Source organism: Myxocyprinus asiaticus, chromosome 29, assembly GCF_019703515.2.
Source record: "Myxocyprinus asiaticus isolate MX2 ecotype Aquarium Trade chromosome 29, UBuf_Myxa_2, whole genome shotgun sequence".
NCBI lineage: Eukaryota > Metazoa > Chordata > Actinopteri > Cypriniformes > Catostomidae > Myxocyprinus > Myxocyprinus asiaticus.
Window position 1 is genome coordinate 17270073 of NC_059372.1, and position 18958 is coordinate 17289030.

Below are 18958 nucleotides of genomic sequence, written 5' to 3' on the forward strand. Positions count from 1 at the left end.
CCATGAATGGTTAAGCTCAGGTAAGCCCGTGCATTAATGCGGCCTTGTGCATAAGACATCCATTGAAGTTTGCAGATACTAACAGCACTTCAGCCTCAAAAGTACATTTAGGGAAATATTGCATTTACACTAGAATCTTACAGGGAAAGCCAATCTTAACATCTTAAAAATATGTCAGATATCCTGGATTTTTCATTCAACCTTTAAAGGAAAAGTATTTTTTCCTCTTTATGAAGTACTCTCTTGTATTTTGGGGGTAAAAAGTAACTTGGAACCCAAATTAATGAGCATTTTTATTTATTAAATATTTAATTGCATAATTATGACACATTTATTACGTAGTTATTACATGTTTTATAAGCACAGTTGATGCTTGAATCATTTATTACATGTTTAATTGTATAATTATGATACATTTATTGCATAGTTATTACATGTTTTAAGCACAGTTGAGGCAATCAAACTGTGATGCAAACAGCCTTTAGAGAGTTCAATTTCCACTCAATTTGTGAAGGAAAGCAACATTGCTGAGATTGTTAAATGATGCAAACTCTTCTCTACGGTGTGTGATGTGCTCTGATCTCTAGTTTGAGCCTCTCTTCACCCTCTCCTCCACTAATGTAAGACACCGCATGGCAACTACTGCTGTTTGATGTGGATGTCAAGCAAATGGATATTTCTAACCCCTGCTCTCATCCAGTCCTTTAGTTTTCACTGCTGTTCCTCTATTTTCTATTGTTTCATTCTTTAAGTTTTTCTTTAAAGGGTTTGAGAGAGACAGCATTACACAGGAAGACTTTCTTCACTCCAGAATTTAGTTTTACAGGGGAATTTAGGCTTTAGATAAGATTTTTTCCTTGTTTGTTTGTATATTTGCTTTGATTTGTGTATAAAAGTGGCATTGACTGAATTTCTGATAGGATGCTGGATCTCTGTCATAAGTTCACCTTATCTCCTTAACTTTTAACCTTGCTTTCTTTTTTTAATGTGCTACTTTTAACAAAAATCAGCAAAGATCTTTGTTTAAGACCTTTCTTTTAAACATGTTGTAGTATTTCTAAGTAGGGCTGGGCGATATAACCAAAGAAATTGTGGCTCAGTATTTTACTGCCTTTTGACAATATTTGATATAGGAATCTCAGTATTCAAGTTTTTGCTCGAAAATGGCTTAAAAGGGTGATTTTTCATCATTTCAACACAATGTTGCCAAGTAGATTCAAAATGTTTAATGTAGAGACTAAAACAGTAAAAAATCATGACATTTTTAACACAGTTTTTCAATAAATTAACACAAAGAAGCAAGTTATTTAATCATTTTCATCTATTTGCACCAGTATATCAACACATGCAATATTTACGTACAGATAGTTTTACTAACATTTTAATCCCACGTGGAAACGTCCATGCACCTTTTTGAGTGATGACGCCCACAAATTGTTGAATGTGAGTTTTGAATTGTTTCATTGAAATGGACAGTTTGAACTAATTAATGGAAATTATTCAAATGTACCATTTTTAAAAGCATTTTTTGTCACTAAAGTTTAATCCCAAGACGCTACACTCAGAAAAATGGTTCTCTATGTACAAGAGCTGTCACTGGGGTGGTACCCTCAAGGGAACCTTTTCTGTACCTCTAGTTAAAACCCATTTTGGGTACATTATTGTACCCTAAGGACCTATTGTGTATCTTTTAAAGGTACATTTAAAACTTTTTGTTTCTTTAAGGGTACATATATGTTCCCAAAACAAGGGTACCACACCCAGTGACTGCCGTTGTACCTTAAACTGTACCATTTTTTCTGAAAGTGTATTAAAACATAGAAGGATCACGGAACCACTCTATTGACAATAGCTGCTTTTACACCTTGCTCCAAACCGTTCGGCTACAGTAGCATTTCCACGGTTAGGTAACCGTACTCAACCATTCTCAACCATGCTGGTGGAATGGCTTTAGTACGTGGCGGGTCTTTTAGTGTATCATCATGGTTTTATTATTATGGTTTAACTAGTATTGTAGCCTACATTTATTTTTCTAAATGCCTTTTCCATTAGGGCAGCAGATTACTAGCTCATTAAATCTCAAAATACATCATATTATATTCTTATATATTATTTTCATATAATACTTATATAATATTTTGTCAATAAATATGCTTTTTTAGCTAGTATGGTAACTTTTACCTTTCTGCATGTTCGTGTCCGGTGGCAAACACAAGCGCTCAGCAAATGATGGTAAACCTCTCGCCTTTTTCTGTTTACTTTCCTTTTTGCGACATGGTCCGTGTCTTTGCTGAAAAAAGCAGTCCTAAAAATGGGAATATGCGATCATCCTCCATAGTACGCCCAGATTGGCACGGAACGGTATTGCGATGGTGGAAAAATGCCTAATGTCTTTAGGAAACTTAATGGTCAAATAAGAAGCACATTAAAATCATTGTGATATAAACGATGTTGCTGAATTTTATATCACAAACAAAATCACTGTGAATACATCTTTAATATCTGATATATCACCCAGCCCTATTTCTACGTGTACAGATTAAATCAAGATATTGGCACAGATCTGTTCAGTGGTACATTTTATTTCCTTCCTGTCCTTGTATAGTAAGTATTCCTGTGAAATGCCTGTTGGCACATGGGTTTTTTACTGCATGAATGAATGCAATGTGATCAAATGGCTTGGACCAGACACTCAGTACCCCCTCTCTTAACTCTCGACCCCTCACTCCCCTCCACTTCCTCAATACTTACCCATCCCACAGTGCTTCTGGCTTCCTCCACAGACCCAACCCAACCTCCCCCTTCAGTGTTCCAATCCCTTTTGCTGCCAAACCAACTTTGGCTGTTCTTATTTGAGTGTGGCTTGTTATTAGTTTTGTTGTGGGTTTCATTTATCTCATGAACAGCAGCTGGTGTTTGGGCTCAAGAATGGCCATGACTAAATGTGCATGTGCCGTTTCTCACCATGTTCAGGAGAGATCTGCGGCTTTAGGATTCATGGGCAGAACGTGCCATTTGAAGCGGTGGTGCTGGATAAGTCCACTGGAGAGGGGGTGATCCGAGCCAAGGACAAACTGGACTGTGAGCTGCAGAAGGAGCACACCTTCACCATTCAGGCATATGACTGCGGAGAGGGACCTGATGGAGGCAACATGAAGAAGTCTCACAAGTGCGTATCTTAGTTCAGGTGAAGCTAGCCTGAGTATATCCAAATTAATTAAAGGCCAGACATGTCTAGGTCTAGCATATATAATTGTGTTAAGTGTTTCTTTAGAGCTATACTGCTTATTTTGTGGTCATTGTGGCATTTAGTAGCAAGAGATCTTCTATGAAACATCACATAATTTGAAATGATATTAGATTTTAGATATTATGAATACCAAGAACAAGAGTCAAGGACATGTCCAGGTCATATTTCACCTGAAAATCAAAAGAAAATGTGTAAAGAAAATGTGCAATGTAATATATAATATATTATTTTAAATATGAGGATTTGAGAAATATGAGAATCACCATTGAGAATAATTGGAATGAAAAGAAAAAAAAAATCTCTAAGCATCCGGACACATTGTGGTAATTACAATTTGTTTGAAAAATGTGCTTCATTGTCATTCAAATGATGTCACTACCAGGGACTAAAAACTAAATGTTTTTCATTTTGGTTCATTCTGTGCAGTATTTTTTCGTTCTGGTTCAAAAGTTCCGCAGCCTCCTTTCCAAATGGTAATCGGTTAGGACAAAATAAAAGAATGGTTAATAACGTTATTTTTTAAATGACAGTAAATACTAATTGCAGAATTGCCAGATCTCACAAGAGAAGCAAGCAATCTGGTCTGGAAAAACAAGCTCAAAATAAGCCACTTGCCTCAAAATAAACAAACAATTAGCGATTTATCACAAAATAAATCATAACAAGCATACAGTTAATTAACAGTTAAATAAAATTTTAATTAAAGATCTGCTTCTGAGTCAGAACCCGGCAGCATCAAATCTGTATTAATGCATCATATCTAACGATAATTCAGTGAAGACCTGGAAACAACTGAGAAAAGTACTTTTTTAAATCTAATTATGTTTTCCTTGTATGTGAATTAGCCGTGCCTGTATATGTAGTAATTATACATACGTAGTTGTAAAAAGGTCTTTGTTCACAAAATACGACCCACAGACAATTAGGCAAAGAAATGTGTGATGCAGCAGTTTCCTTCAGGTTCAAAGCACGTTTCTTTTTTTCAGGCAACATGAAGTGGTGTAGTTCCAAAAATAACTGTGATAAACCCTTTGGCCTTTGGTTTCATTAGAAAATTATCGGAACAAAATTAACCGGTTATCAGCATTTAAAAATAATGTTTTAACTCCAGAACAACACAAAGCATCTTAATGGTCCTAAAATAAGATTAATTTCCATCCATCCAAAATATAACTTACACATTTTAAATTGTTGATTTTGGGTTAAAAATGTGACCTGAATATGTTAAGAGACATGCTAAGAAAATGAAAGAAAGAGAGTTTGACCTCTTCAACTCCCTCCAAAAAGTCTTATTTTATTCCACTCGTTGGCAGCAAGTAATAGAAATTTTATTTTTTCCTCTATCACCTTCCATCACAAAATGCCAATCTAGAATGTAAGTGCCGCATTTTTTTTGCCCTCACAGATGTGCTCGTCCATAGACATTGAGTAAAATTTTCAGCTCATGCACAACCCCCATTGTTTCATCGAATATCTCGGCCTCTGAGTGGACTAGAAACTCAATCTAGGTATCATTAGAAAGCTGATCCTCCCCGTTGTGATGCTGTAAAAACTGATGATAAAATTTTATCATCAATAGTAGGTAACATATATTTCAGATTATTTGTTTAGTATGGTTTTCCTGTTGGACCACATATTTTGTTCTGGCCATCTAAAATGAAACACTGGATTATTCACACAAGCAAGCTCACAGACAAATAAAAAATTGCTTATTATTTTTTTGGAAAACTGGCTAAGAAGCAGATATTTTGGGCTTACAGCAGTGATCGGCACATACAAAATTTGATGACAGAAATTCTATTATACTTTGTGATTCTTTTGAAAATCTTTCGAACTGTGGTATTAGGGCAACAAAATCAATTCATTCCTGAGAATGAAAGATTTCATTTGACATACGATACCTATATTTAAGTGCTATTTTAAAGACTTTCATAGTCATATTAATAATTCTTCCACATGACCTCTAGGTGGCGCTGATTTGCGATGCGAATGTTTTCAGGCCTTATTTTGATATTTTATGTAACATAAATACAGAAGGTACCTATGAAAATTTCAGATTATAAGCCTTCGAACGATACCACAAATGCCTGACTTTGGTATTTGGAGACTTGAACATTTTAAGCATAAACTTTTTTTTGCGACATAGTGCCCCCTTTTGGACCCGCCGGCAGGTCCGCAGAGTTAAAGAGGTACCTTTTAAGGCCCTGTGAATGACAGTGTATCAGCTGTTCACACCCACATAAATTGACCATCTGCTAACAAGCAAAACCTGCGTCATTGCTGTGCCACTTGTTCGATTCTAGTTTAAAAATTACACTTTGATGTTCCCCAGGGCTACCGTCCACATCCAAGTGAATGACATGAACGAGTACTCGCCAGTGTTCAAAGAAAAGTCCTACAAAGCCACAGTGATTGAGGGCAAAAAGTACGACAGCATCCTGAAGGTGGAAGCAGTAGACGCTGACTGCTCTTTCCAGTTCAGTCAGATCTGCAGCTATGAGATTGTCACCCCTGATGTGCCCTTCACTATTGACAAGGATGGTAAGTGAAAGGAGGTGGTAAAATGCTGCTGCCAGTCCTAGGCTCCTGCCAAAAATCCAGCTTATATACCTCACAGTCATATCAACTTATAGTTCATTGTTATTCATGGCACTTAAGGTGTGCCTTTAAAAAATGATTTATGCAAACAAGCAACCATTTCAGAATCCTTAGCACACCTATCTTGATGTTGGCCAGCTGTCACCTTGAGCTGTGGCCTGAATTTAAGCATGATCAATGATCTTCTCAGCTGTGATCTTTTCATACATATACTCAGGGCAGCACTAGTGGTGTAATTCCAAAGCTTAAAGGGACAGTTCCCCAAAACATTTAAATTCTGTAATTATTTTCTTACCCTCATGTTATTCTGAACACATATGACTTTCCTTCTTCAGTGGAACACAAAAAGAAAGGCAGCCTCAGTTCCCATTCTTTAATTGCATCTTTTTTCCACTAACACTGTGTCCTAACTTTAAAAGGTGTCTTTTCCATGTTAAACAAAGTTTTTTCCTCACCAGCCGTGTCAGCGACGAGCGACAGGGCAATTTATTTTTGAAATGGTTTCTATTTCTGTGACGTCGTGCCGAGCAGCCCAGTCAACAAATGGGTCTTAAATCCTTCTCATAACAGTATATTTAAGCTGGCATCTCACTAGCCTGTTCAGAACAACTTGATTTTTGCCGAGGGTGTCATACATCTATCGAATGTTGTGCTTGAGGTCTCTCTCTCTTCAGTCGGAGGTCTGTCACACACACACACCAATTCAGAATGCTGGAGGAATCAGGGATGGCAGACATAGTGGCTCGCTCTGACTTTCTCTCTGCTTCCCTGTCACGTGGAGATTGCAAAATAAAAACAGGAGTACCGCATGAACATAAACAATGGTAACAGACTGAATTTGGACACAAATTATAAAGTAAATTTGCCCTGTGTATGTGTGTGATTGTGTATTTATCCCCTCTGGGTTTACCGTAGAAAGCGTATTCCCATACGCAGCATATGAGAAAATAAGTTGCGTTCAATACCTTTGTCACAAATAAGATTTTGTAAATCAGACGTACTATTTCAAGCCACTTTTTTGCATGAAGTCTGGTGATGAATATTGTTGTTTATTTTGCCACAATATGAAATTGTATTTAAATTATGGCACTGCGTTCTGTTCCCCAGACAACCCTGAAGAAATTAGAGGATCCTGTGTTGACTTTGGTCCATTCAAATGTAATAAGTATTGAATATTTCAGAGGTTACTCTGAAAACAAAGCAGAATATCGAGGAATTTGAAAACTTGAAGACGTGAGCCACACCATTTGCGTTTTTTGCAAAACTCTTTGATTAAGACACAATGCCATGAACTTCCTAAACTTTGGCAAATCCAGCAACTATTTTATGCTCGTTTTAACAGCATACTTACAACATGCATCTGTATCCACTTTTACTAAACACAGAAGTGCTCCATAATTCATAACAGAAGTATGTTTTCGTTTTCCAGTTTCCAGTGTTTTCACTCGCATTGGTGAATGTTCTTAGCAAATACTTTGATGTTTATCGTATTGAATTTGTAAAAACGTAAAAAAATAAAAAAGCATGTGGCTCCATAGTGCCGATACTTTACAGCAGGGGTCAGCAACCTACGGCAAGCGTGCCAGCATTGGATTAGACTATTTTATTTATACAAAGGCCCTCGCAGCTGCATGCCAATCTACATCTTGATGTAATCCTTTCTCATGATCATGCAGCGTGTTTTCATGAGCTAAATGGGAGGCTAAACACTACTAAAGAGTGACGAGACTGTGGTATAGTCAACAGACAAGCGCAGCACGTGCCAGCCAATCATGCATCACAAGATTAATTCAGGCAGCACTTCACTTCGGTGAATGAAGTGAAGTTATGGACCACGGTTAGTTACATTGACTTCATAAACTAATTCGAGCTCTTATGACAGCAGACAACTTCACAAGTTGAGCCTGAACTTATTTTTGCTCCAACTAACACTTAAAATGCTGTTTTTCTCCTTTTGGAACATTCGTATTGGTAGTTTTACATTTGCTTCTTATGGAGACTGGAAACAGAAAACAGTTCAGCAACAATTAGAGTCATCATGGTGGCGCCTAGTGGTTAGTCAGGATAACTGAATATAATGCGGATATGGACAGCCAAAAGAGACAAAACCTTTTTTAATACCATGTTTTAAAATATAAAGTGTTTAAAAAATCACTTTTGATCTGTGGTTGTGTTTGAGGCTGAAAATGGTTGTTGGGACCTTTTTCATTTTAGTTCCAGTAATAAATAATGAAAAGAAAAATCAATAATAAAGATTAACATCATATAAATGATATCTTGCAGATTTAATTGCAAACATCTAACATATCAGCATTTCTAATAAAGTGTAATATATTACAATATTCCATTAAATGAGAACCCCATACGCATCCAACTGTCTTAAACCCTAAATATCGACTGACCATATAACTGTCCCTATAAAAACTGTTTACTTTCATTTGGATTCTGGCACACCAGGCTGCATTTTTGCTCCGCTTGATGAGTGCGAGTCATTGACTATCACTTCTCTATATAAACAGGCAACATCAAGAACACAGAGAAGCTGAACTACAGCAAGGAACGCATGTATAAACTCGCTGTGACTGCATATGACTGCGGTAAAAACCGCGCCTCTGAGGACGTCCTTGTCAAAATCAACATCAAGCCCATCTGCAAACCAAGCTGGCAAGGTATCAAAGACTTCTGCATCTTTTGTCCTTCAAAACGGCAGAACAGCTGTATTATTATGTTGGCTAAAGCTATATAGCTCAGCTGTGCAGGAAAATTGTGTGTAATTTCCAAGCACAGAGTTTGAAGCAGATGCAATCAGTACAACCAGAAGTTGTTTGAAGACATAGTAACACTGTACAATGCCAAATTAAAGTTAACATACAACCATATTGTGAAGTGTTATTGTGTACAATTGTAACTTTGAATGTATAATGTAACTAAATATGTATCAGTATATGTATAAATTAATAAAAGTGTTTTTTTTTTTTGTTATTGTGAGTGGTCTGTTGTAAAACACATTTCTCTCTCTCTGATGTTGATAGGATTCAATAAAAGGATTGAGTATGAGCCTGGCACAGGAAGTCTAGCCCTGTTTCCCAGCATGCACCTGGAGACCTGTGATGAGCCAATTACTTCCATTCAGGCCAGTATCATGCTGGAGACCAATCACATCGGCAAGGGCTGCGACAGAGACACATACTCAGAAAAATCCCTGCACAAGCTTTGTGGTGAGTCACAACAAGGTTATTACAATAGAGTAATTACCATTAACGTCAGTAATCGTTAGGGCCTGATGGAACCTGCTGCCTTTTTCGCATATTCGAGGAAAATCTCTGACAATCTGTGGAATGGATTTAAATGTAGTAAAATGTGTTATACAAATAATCAGTTAAGCCAAAATATTTACAACACACAAGAGGTAAAGGATGCGTAGCACATCTTGAATGATGGCGTTCCAATTCTTTGGAAATCCGCAACGCTTTCTGCAGAGTTGTGTGTGCAGATTACTTGTGGACCTAACGAACATTAAAATGTCTTTATTATTTAGTTATTAATTTTGGGTTAAGCAGATCTAATGTGGTAGACTTTTTAGACTTGTTTTTTTTTTTTATGCTTTTAGAGTAATTTACATAATTGCTGAATAATGTAGGTACATTCTAAACTACGATGAAAACAAAATGTGGATACTCATAGGAATAACTGTTTGTGTGCTTGTGCAGGTGCCAGCGCTGGCACTGTTGAACTGTTGCCTGCTCCCAGCAATGCTGCCAACTGGACTGTTGGCTTGCCCACTGACAACGGGCATGACAGTGACCAGGTGTTTGAATTCAATGGCACTCAGGCCATTAAGGTTCCTGAAGGTGTGGTGAGCACCAGCCTGAAGGATCCCTTCACCATCTCAGTGTGGATGAGACATGGACCTGGAGGCAGGGAGAAGGAAACCATCCTTTGCAACTCTGACAAGACCGGTAATGATATTCTGCCATCATTTTTTAATTTTTTTATTTAATTCGACATTTTAAATATTTAAAAAAATTACAGAGCAAATTGCATACTGTTTTTTGGCTAACATGGAGGTCCTCTGAGAAATCTAATCCCATCTGGACTGGAATGTGTGATTGCCGATTTTAAAAATTCACAACACTTCTGCTTGCTTATTTTTAACTTTGTTGAATGCCGTAACTAATGCTAATTGTGTCATTGCGCTACCTGGTGCACCTTCGTTATGGATTTAAACATTTTTGCCAACTTTCTGGGTATAATAACGGTTGTTCAATTACTGCCTGCTGGCATCCCATCCGATGTCAAAAAGAACATTTAATAATTAAAGTTTATATAAAATTGTAATAAAGAAAGAAAAAAACATCAAAGAGAGTCCAATAACACAATGTCATTGACTGTTCACAATGGCCACTAGCATCAGGTATGACCCTCAACTTAATGATTTCCTTCTCTTGATTATATAAATAATGTTATAAATATATCAAATATATAAGTCTTGTTCTGAATAGGTTTTGTGATGTACGCATCCAGACCCCATGAACTTCTGTAATGCCCACATCCAGACAAAAAACTCTCTCACATAAGTAATCATTACAGAGATCGCAATCTTGTGAGAATCAGTACATGAAATGAAGTTGAGTGTACAATTCAAACAGTGTTTTGAACAAACTCTGTCCAAATAGTTCTAAAATCACTGGAATGAGAGGGTGATGATGTCTTATATGTTTGTAATACGACTAGTGTCTTGGAAATTGGTCACTGGAAAAATATCATCTAGAGAATATCTATAGTGTCTTATAGCAGGATTTTTGAGGGTTATGAAAGGATTCCTTGTAGTTTTGCTCATTAAAGCAAAATTCCCTGCCTTAGAAAAAGCTCATCAGCTGGGCCTTATGTAATGCTGATTACATCATGGTTATGACCCCGTTTATGGAAAGTTGCTTCATTGTTGTCGAAGAGAGTGGGGCTGTAGCAATCCATGCAGACATAGACACGTGTTTTGTATTCATGCCTACTGTGCTGACAAAATCATTTTCACTTGAGTGTGAAAAAATTCACGTGGTAAACAAGTGTATTAACATGAATTGTAATAGACAGAATTATGATTTATTCCTGTGTCTGTGTCCTCTGCAGAGATGAACAGGCACCACTATTCCCTGTACGTACACAACTGTCGACTTGTGCTACTACTGCGTCAGGACCCCACCGAATCTGAGAACTACAAACCTGCTGAATTCCACTGGAAACTTGACCAAGTGAGTTAACTAGGGCCCCTTTAGAGCCACTTAGATTTGAAAGACACCCTTGTGTGTTGGACTTAACATGCTTAGTTTAAGCCCGCTAGCAATTAATAGGTCACCTCTTGGGCTGGACAAGGGCATAAACATACGAGACTATCACAGGCAGGGCCAGAGATGAATGGGGCGCAGGGAAAAATGTGTGTGTGTGTATATATATGTTGGTACATTTCATGGTCCATTTACCATGTTATTTATTCAGAATTGAACCATTTTGTCTTTTTATATATACACTATACAATATATACCGTACACATGTATATGTATATATAGGACTATGCAAAGGTTTTAGGCACTTGTGTTGCGTAGTGAGAGAATTTGCCACAGTTCTTTGATCTGTTGCAGGGCTCCCTGTTCTTCTATTATATTATATTTGCAAAAGGAATGTTTGGGAGTCTAAAGTTTATATTTCTTATTGACACACTCAAGCTGATGATATAAATAATTAAAATGGTACCATGTCCAAAAACATGGTAATAACGTGCTGCTTTTTGTCCTTTTTTAGTTTAGATAACTATGTGGAATGTTTTAAACAAATCTGTGTTCTTTGCTCCTTTATTGATCACTTGAGGTAAAATTAGGTGTTATCTAAACACAAACTAAAGTTTAAATTCTGCTGAATGTTTTTCATAAATAAAAAGGATAAAAAGGCTTCGATCTTATGCTATTTGTATTTGAAGCGAGGCACTGATCCAGAATGTCTCCTCCCAGGTGTGTGATAAAGAGTGGCATCACTACGTACTGAACATTGAGTTCCCAGCAGTGTCTCTGTTTGTGGATGGTGCCACATTTGATCCCTTCCTGGTCACGGAGGATTATCCTCTGCACGCTTCCAAGATCGAAACCCAGCTCACCATCGGTGCCTGCTGGCAAGGTACGCTCACGAATGATCTATGGATTTCCTCCCCAAACACAATGATGTAACCTCGGTTTTAGACTTGACATTTCCTTGTCACCAGCTGCAGTTAAAATTGAAGCATGCATTGCATTAAGTAAATTGTGTTGGCAATTTGTAGAGTAGCCTGTTTCATTATCCCAGTCATGGATGTAGTTTTAGATTGCCGAGATCTTTTGTCACATGTCATGCGTTAGATCTTATGATCTTAAGGACCTCATAAAACATTTAAAAAAAATTATGGCTTTTAGTCCACATCTGTTAGCTTTGAAGTCATCTGCATGCTAGTTTTCTCTTTAAAGTCAATAAAACTGAGATGTTATTCTTGCGAAACCTATCAAGAAAATGTCCTGGTCATATTTAACCCCAAAACAATACAAAAAATATGTTTAGCGTAAAGAAAATGAAGCCTATATTTAGGACCATTAAGATTTTTTTGCATTGTGACATTTTCGGGACACTTGCGCACATTTTACCCCATAATTCTCAGTACTCTAATGTGCCCCAATGTTTTACGTTTACTATTCCTATTGTTTTAAATGGTGATTCTCATTACCATCACCCAGTCATTTTTTATTTTATTACAGTTTAAAATAATTACAATTATTTTTTTAATAAATCTGCGAAAAAGAAAGGCCATACTAAGGGAGTACTACTATGATATATAAATGTTTAATTTAAATAATATATAATGTTTTTTTTTTTTTTTTTTTTTTTTTGTGGTAATGAGAATATAGTAATGACCCTCTTTTTTTGCATTGCAGTAATGAGAATTGGAGGTTAAAATGTGTGTAATTGTCATAAAAGTATTGTCACAATGTAACAAATCCTAATGGCCCTAAAATTTTCCATATGCAAAATATAATTTATTTTTTTTTCTTCTGATATTTTCAAGTCAACCTTTATTTATACAGCACATTTAAAAACAACAGAAGTTACCCCAAAGTGCTTTAAAAATCAATAAGAATGCACGATCACCCTTGGATGTATAGCGACAACAAGGAGCATTCAAAAGAAGTCGATGAGAAAAAAAGATATTGGAGTAAAAATAAAAAATATAAAATTTGTGAGAATCACCCAGATGTATACATTTAAAATTCAGGAAAAACAACCAAAAATGTTTATGACTCATCTTGTACACAGGGGTGATTCTAGATTTTTGTCCAGTAAAATGCTCCCTAGAATGAGAACTTTCCCACCCCCTAAATTATAAACACCACCCGTCACTGACTAGCAAGTAAATAATAGTTTTTCTTGGCTGTGATGTAAACTAAAGCCTATTGCCAAATTAAATAAAAAGGACAAGTCGTTTAAAACTGTATGTCCTTCTGCAACTTCCTGTGTCAATAGTAAATACATCAACACAGGAAAGATAATTGCGTTTAACCATTTCTTGGGGTCTTTAATGCATGACAATGTATCAAACTACTTTCTCTCCCTTGACTATATTGAGCCCTAGTCTTTCCCTGACCTTCTGTCTTGCCTCCACAGACCTCTCAGGACATGACAATGATACTGAGACACTCTCAGAGCCTTTGACAGGTTGCCCATGTTTTTCCCCATCACCCCAATATGTCATTACGCACGTCTATTAACGCCCTGCACACGTAAGGTTCTTCCGCAGTTGAAAGCAGCATAGCATATGGCTGCAGAAGGACCATACGTGCACACAGCGTCAGTCTGCCCCAGCGTAACATTTGTAGCATGATGCAATTCAGACGAGAGACCCAATATCATAAACCCTGCCTGTTTCCTGTTCCACATTTATTCTTGTCTGTTGTTTTAATTCATCAAACCAGCTCCATCTAATTTCAGTTTGCCTGCACGTCTGGAGATGTACATAGGATGGGATTGTAGCCATCCAATACCTGGGATGCACCTTTCCCCATTTTCAGAATGGTTAAGAGTGGTTACAGTTTTGACACAACACATTACACCAAAACAAGCCCAACTGACCTTAAGGATCTGCATTTTCTATGATACATCAGAGTGTTTGTCTGCAGTCATTGCTGCAGTTTGTAGGATTATTTATGGCAGTAATATCAGTGCAGTTGTGTCTGTGACAGACAGATTCTCACATATCTCACTGAATGACGTTGCTGCTGCAAGAGACCGAAATAGAGCATCACTCAGTGTCATATTACTACATGAGGTCATTCGGACCGCTTCCTCAGTCTGTGTCCTTCAGTCAAGCCATATAGGGCATTACCATACATTCAGCTAGAATATCACTCGGCTTTCATTTCTCCTAATGTCGATAATAACAAGTCATACAGTGGCTCCAAAATATATTTGTACACTTAAGCTACACTTAAAAATGTATGAATGTCGTTGCATTAGATTACAGACATTTATGTTAAAGAAAGATAGCACAAGCACACTTTTCAAGCCTAGCATTTCATAGTATTTAGACACTTCTGGTTGACAAACTTGGAACATGTCCATAGTATATGTGATAAACTACACCTGTGGTTTTTGTACTAGGACATCTGTGTAAACTTGAGGGAAACTGACTTCATTCATTCTCTAAAAACCACACTGGAAGCAGTTGGTTAAAAGTAATTGCAAAAATGGCTCAGAAAAGTTAGTTCTGAGAAAAGGTCTAACATCATTGGTTTGCAGATTCCTCTTGCTTTAATGTTTTGTTATCTAATACAATATATTGAAGTGTAGCTTAAGTGGCCCAATACTTTTTGGAGCCAATTAAAAATACATTGTTATTGTCTGTTGAATCATACAGATATATGTTGATTGGTGCAAAATGATTCATGCTTTGATTCATTTGTTTGCGTGCTTTTGTGTTCATTCCCATTCATTTGCTACTTTTTTTTTAACTTAGAGTTGCATGAGGCCAAGCGCCTGTATCAGGTCATCCATCTTTCTGACTGCAAGGCCTCATATGCATTGAACTTAACATGCATGAGCATCAGTCACACTGAGATACAGAGCATGCTTGAGGTCAGCACACAGCAGAGCACATGTTTGGCATCTGACAGTTTCTATCTTCTCTGTGTTTGTCTAGGTGGCAGCGCCCGCATGGCTCAGTACTTCAGAGGCAACCTGGCTGGACTCATGATCCGCTCTGGGAAACTGGAGAACAAGAAGGTTATTGATTGTCTGTACACCTGCAAGGAAGGTCTTGACGTGCAGCTTCCAGAGGAGGTGGCTTCTGCTGTGAAGGTGAGTGACCCAGGGTCTTACCTTTCAAGGTCCCCATGAAATCAAATTTAGAGTTTTGTGGCTTGTGGTCAAACAGTAGTAATAACACAAATTACAAGAGACCAGCTAAAGTAAAAATGCTATGTTTGGAACTATATAGAACCAAACACTGGTAATCATAATACCTGATGAGCAAAATCTATCCACCCGTGTCCTGTGTTGTGTGACTGATGGTGTCCTGCTGGGTGTTTGTGTCTGGGTTTCTATACAGGTGGAGTTTAACCCCAACCAATCTTCTCTGAGCCTGGATGGAGATGACATTGAGAGCTTTGAGAAGGTCATGCAACACATCTCCTACCTGAACTCGCGGCAGTTCCCCACCCCAGGAATCCGCCACCTACGAGTCACCACCACTGTCAAGTTAGTTTCCATAAACAAAGCAATTCAGTTCAGCTGTAGCGATACAACTGAATAACAAAAAGATCAATAAATTATCATTTTTCCATCTTAGTCTTAATCTTGATCTTAAAGGAATGTTCTGGGTTCAATAAATTTAGGCTCAATTGTAAGCACTTGTTGCATAATGTTGATTACCACAGAAAATAATTTCGGTTCATTCCTCTTTTCTTTTTTTTTTTTTTGAAAGCAAAAATTGCGGTTACAGTGAGGCATTTACAATGGAAGTGAATGAGGCATTAAAATTCAAAAACAACAAAAAGAAACTTTTAATTCTAATGAAGCATTGCACAGATGTTGTGAAGAAGCCATTCGACTCCTCTCTCGTAAATGTGCGCTCTAAAAGAGATGGTACCGGTTTTTAGCATGTCTTCTACAAATAAATGTAAATACTTGTAAATGGTACAAATGATGAATGTAAACAATAAATGTAATTATTACAGTATATATATAATGCATTATAATTTATGCAATTTCAAGACATATCTTGAGATTCATATTTATTGATGGAATACATGGGTTTGTACATTTTTAAAAAGCTAAAATGTAACCAATATGGTGAAAATTAATTATGATCAAATATAATTTGTAAAATGTATATTTTCGTAATGTACCTAGTTAGAAGGTCCCCTGTATAACTGACAGCATTATCTGAGAGAGAATTTATTTTATTTGTAAGCACAATGGGCCTTATAACTGAAATATACCCATATGAATCGATATCGAATCAAAATAAAAAACTAATCGAATCAAAAGCTTGAGAATCGGAATCAAATCTATTTGGGGAATCTGTATCTGTACCCAGCCCTGGTGACAAGTGATGAGTGACGAGACATTTTATTGGTCACTTAGTTTCAATTTTAGCGCCCCTTTGTATAGCCCCGCCTACAGTGAAATCCCATTGGTCCTCTCATCACTGTATATTAAACATCAAGGTTGTTCTAATTGGCTTTGATTGTATTTGTTGCACAGTATTTTCGCTTTAATATAGACAGACAAAATACTTGCCGCTGGGAACTTGTCGCGTCACGCCTGGTTAAGATGAGGTATAAGGGCCCGTTCAAACAAAAAGCATTATTGTGCTGTAAAAAGCTAGACGCAGTGCAACGTATATAACAGAATGCATGTGTCTCAAGATGCGTAGAAGTTCTTTTAACCTGACACAGTGTCTAAAAATGCAGTAAGACACTGAAAAAACACCAAGACGCAGTGCAACGATCAAAGATGTCCGTCTAGGGTAAACGCAAAAACATATTTGTGTGAACGACCACAAAGTCTTAGTCTTTGTCTTAGATTAGTATATACTAGATATATATATCATTTTATAAATATGAATGGCTAATGATAACCCCTCGTTACTGTGACTCTTTAGATGTTTCAATGAGGAGACGTGTATCTCCGTACCTGAGGCTGAAGGCTACGTAATGGTTCTCCAGCCAGAGGAGCCAAAGATCAGCCTCAGTGGAATTGACCATTTTGCCCGTGGAGCGGTTGAATTTGAGAGCACTGAGGGCGTAACACTCTTCCCTGAGCTGCGCATCGTCAGCACCATCACCCGTGAGGTTGAGGTTGAAGCCGAGACCAAGGCTGAGGGAGAGGATGACCCTACAGGTACGCTATGAATGTGAGATTATTAGATTTTGCTGCAAAAGGAGGAGAGGAGGAAGAGGATAATAAAAGGAGTTGATAGAGTATGCCTAAAAAATCTGGCCAAATAGATCAAGAGCAAATTATTTTAAATAGTCTCTGTATTGACTGCATGAAGAATGACTTCAACTTTGTTGAAGATGGAGTAATATTTTAGAAGTTTATGCTTGAGTAAGCACTGAAAAAGCTGGCGTAATCATCTGAATGAGTCTATACTATAATAGATTCTGAGATAAAACTTAAAGCTGTATACATGTCTTGAGAGGTTTACTCTTGGCTCATGATTATTTCTTAAAGATTGCTTTTCCCCTTCAAAACAATATTTGTAATAAAATTGCTTTGTAAACTTTTTCTGAACCGTTTCTGAGATTAACTTTAGTCTAAACAAACAGAATCACATGGAGGTGTTTTATGTTTGGGCAGTGCAAGAGACAGTTGTATCTGAGGAGATCATGCATAACTTGGACACCTGTGAGGTGACGGTAGTAGGAGATGATCTGAATGGAGATCATGAGAGTCTGGAGGTGGATCTAGCCCAAATCCAGCAGAGAGGTCTGGAGATGAGCTCTTCTAATGTGGGCATGGTCATTACAGGTATGCATCAGGGGTTGTCAACCTTTTCCGACCCAAGGGCATTCTCCCCCAAATAGATTCTCAACCAACCCAGGGACCACCTTAAAAAAAGTCTACATTTTCACAGAAACTGTGTATAATATATTTTATTAATAACATTATTACATTATGCTAAACTAGTGTTGACCAGGTTTCTCAATTTACTACCTTTACATCCTTTGCCATTTTTTGGGTACATCGCACCATTTTATTGTCCAAAAGAACGAAATGTTCTTGTTTACTGATGGGTTTAGGCTCTATAGAAGCAACCAAATCAACCAAAGATTATATATAAAGGTTTTTTCTTTCAATTAAAAAAACCTAAAAAATAAACCACATTTAGAAGTCAATTTTGAAATACACTGGATATTTTAAGACCTTATTTGCTTTATATATCAGTTCCCCCATTAAAAACCCTTGGTCAACATAAACAAACAACTGCCACTAGATAGATACAAATAGTTGGACCCATCTGTTGGATAATGTGTGTTAGTATTGTTCACAAGAGTTTAAATCCAGCATCTGGCAAAGGTTGGCTGATCTAATGGTATGAAAGCTTCAATACTTTAATCCCGATTAGGACTAGAAAAGAGAATAACATTGTTTGTTGCCTTAGTTGGTAGAAAAGTAAATGTTTTCTTGTCTCTGTCCTCAGGTGTTAACACCATGGTGAACTTTGAGCAGGTCCTGCATCTGATCCGCTACAGGAATTGGCACACAGAGGCTCTGTTTGACAGGAAGTTCAAACTGGTCTGTTCTGAACTCAATGGGCGCTACATCAGCAATGAATTCAAAGTGGAGGTATGGCTGACTATACAGTTGTGCTCAATAGGCATCAAGTATTACCCTGGAAAGAAATTACCATGGTTACTACAGTAATTGTTGCTGCAGTAAAACTGTGGTAACTTTTTATTATCGTTACTTTCACCAAAAAACTTCGAAAGCTTCTTACTCTGTTTAGATTCCAATTTATTTTTTAATGGTTTTATTCCAGTAAAAATAATTTATATAGTTGTTAAAAAATACTAAAGTACTTAGTTGGAAGCTGTG

At 37.1% G+C, this 18958-nt stretch overlaps 1 protein-coding gene across 4 annotated transcripts in view; it reads left to right on the top strand.

The window, feature by feature from the left end:
• The window catches only part of clstn1 (calsyntenin 1), a 69152-nt gene that overhangs the window by 39481 nt on the left and 10713 nt on the right, over positions 1–18958 (top strand). For 2 of the 4 annotated variants that reach the window (XM_051662165.1, XM_051662167.1), the window contains 13 exons: positions 2974–3169; positions 5583–5791; positions 8368–8517; positions 8881–9066; positions 9559–9807; positions 10976–11097; positions 11851–12013; positions 13526–13576; positions 15057–15214; positions 15465–15613; positions 17022–17260; positions 17720–17890; positions 18564–18709. In XM_051662165.1, the coding sequence (XP_051518125.1) occupies positions 2974–3169; positions 5583–5791; positions 8368–8517; positions 8881–9066; positions 9559–9807; positions 10976–11097; positions 11851–12013; positions 13526–13576; positions 15057–15214; positions 15465–15613; positions 17022–17260; positions 17720–17890; positions 18564–18709 (2189 nt within the window). The remainder of the gene's footprint in view (positions 1–2973; positions 3170–5582; positions 5792–8367; positions 8518–8880; positions 9067–9558; positions 9808–10975; positions 11098–11850; positions 12014–13525; positions 13577–15056; positions 15215–15464; positions 15614–17021; positions 17261–17719; positions 17891–18563; positions 18710–18958) is intronic. The other 2 variants (XM_051662168.1, XM_051662169.1) reach the window with 1 other exon arrangement.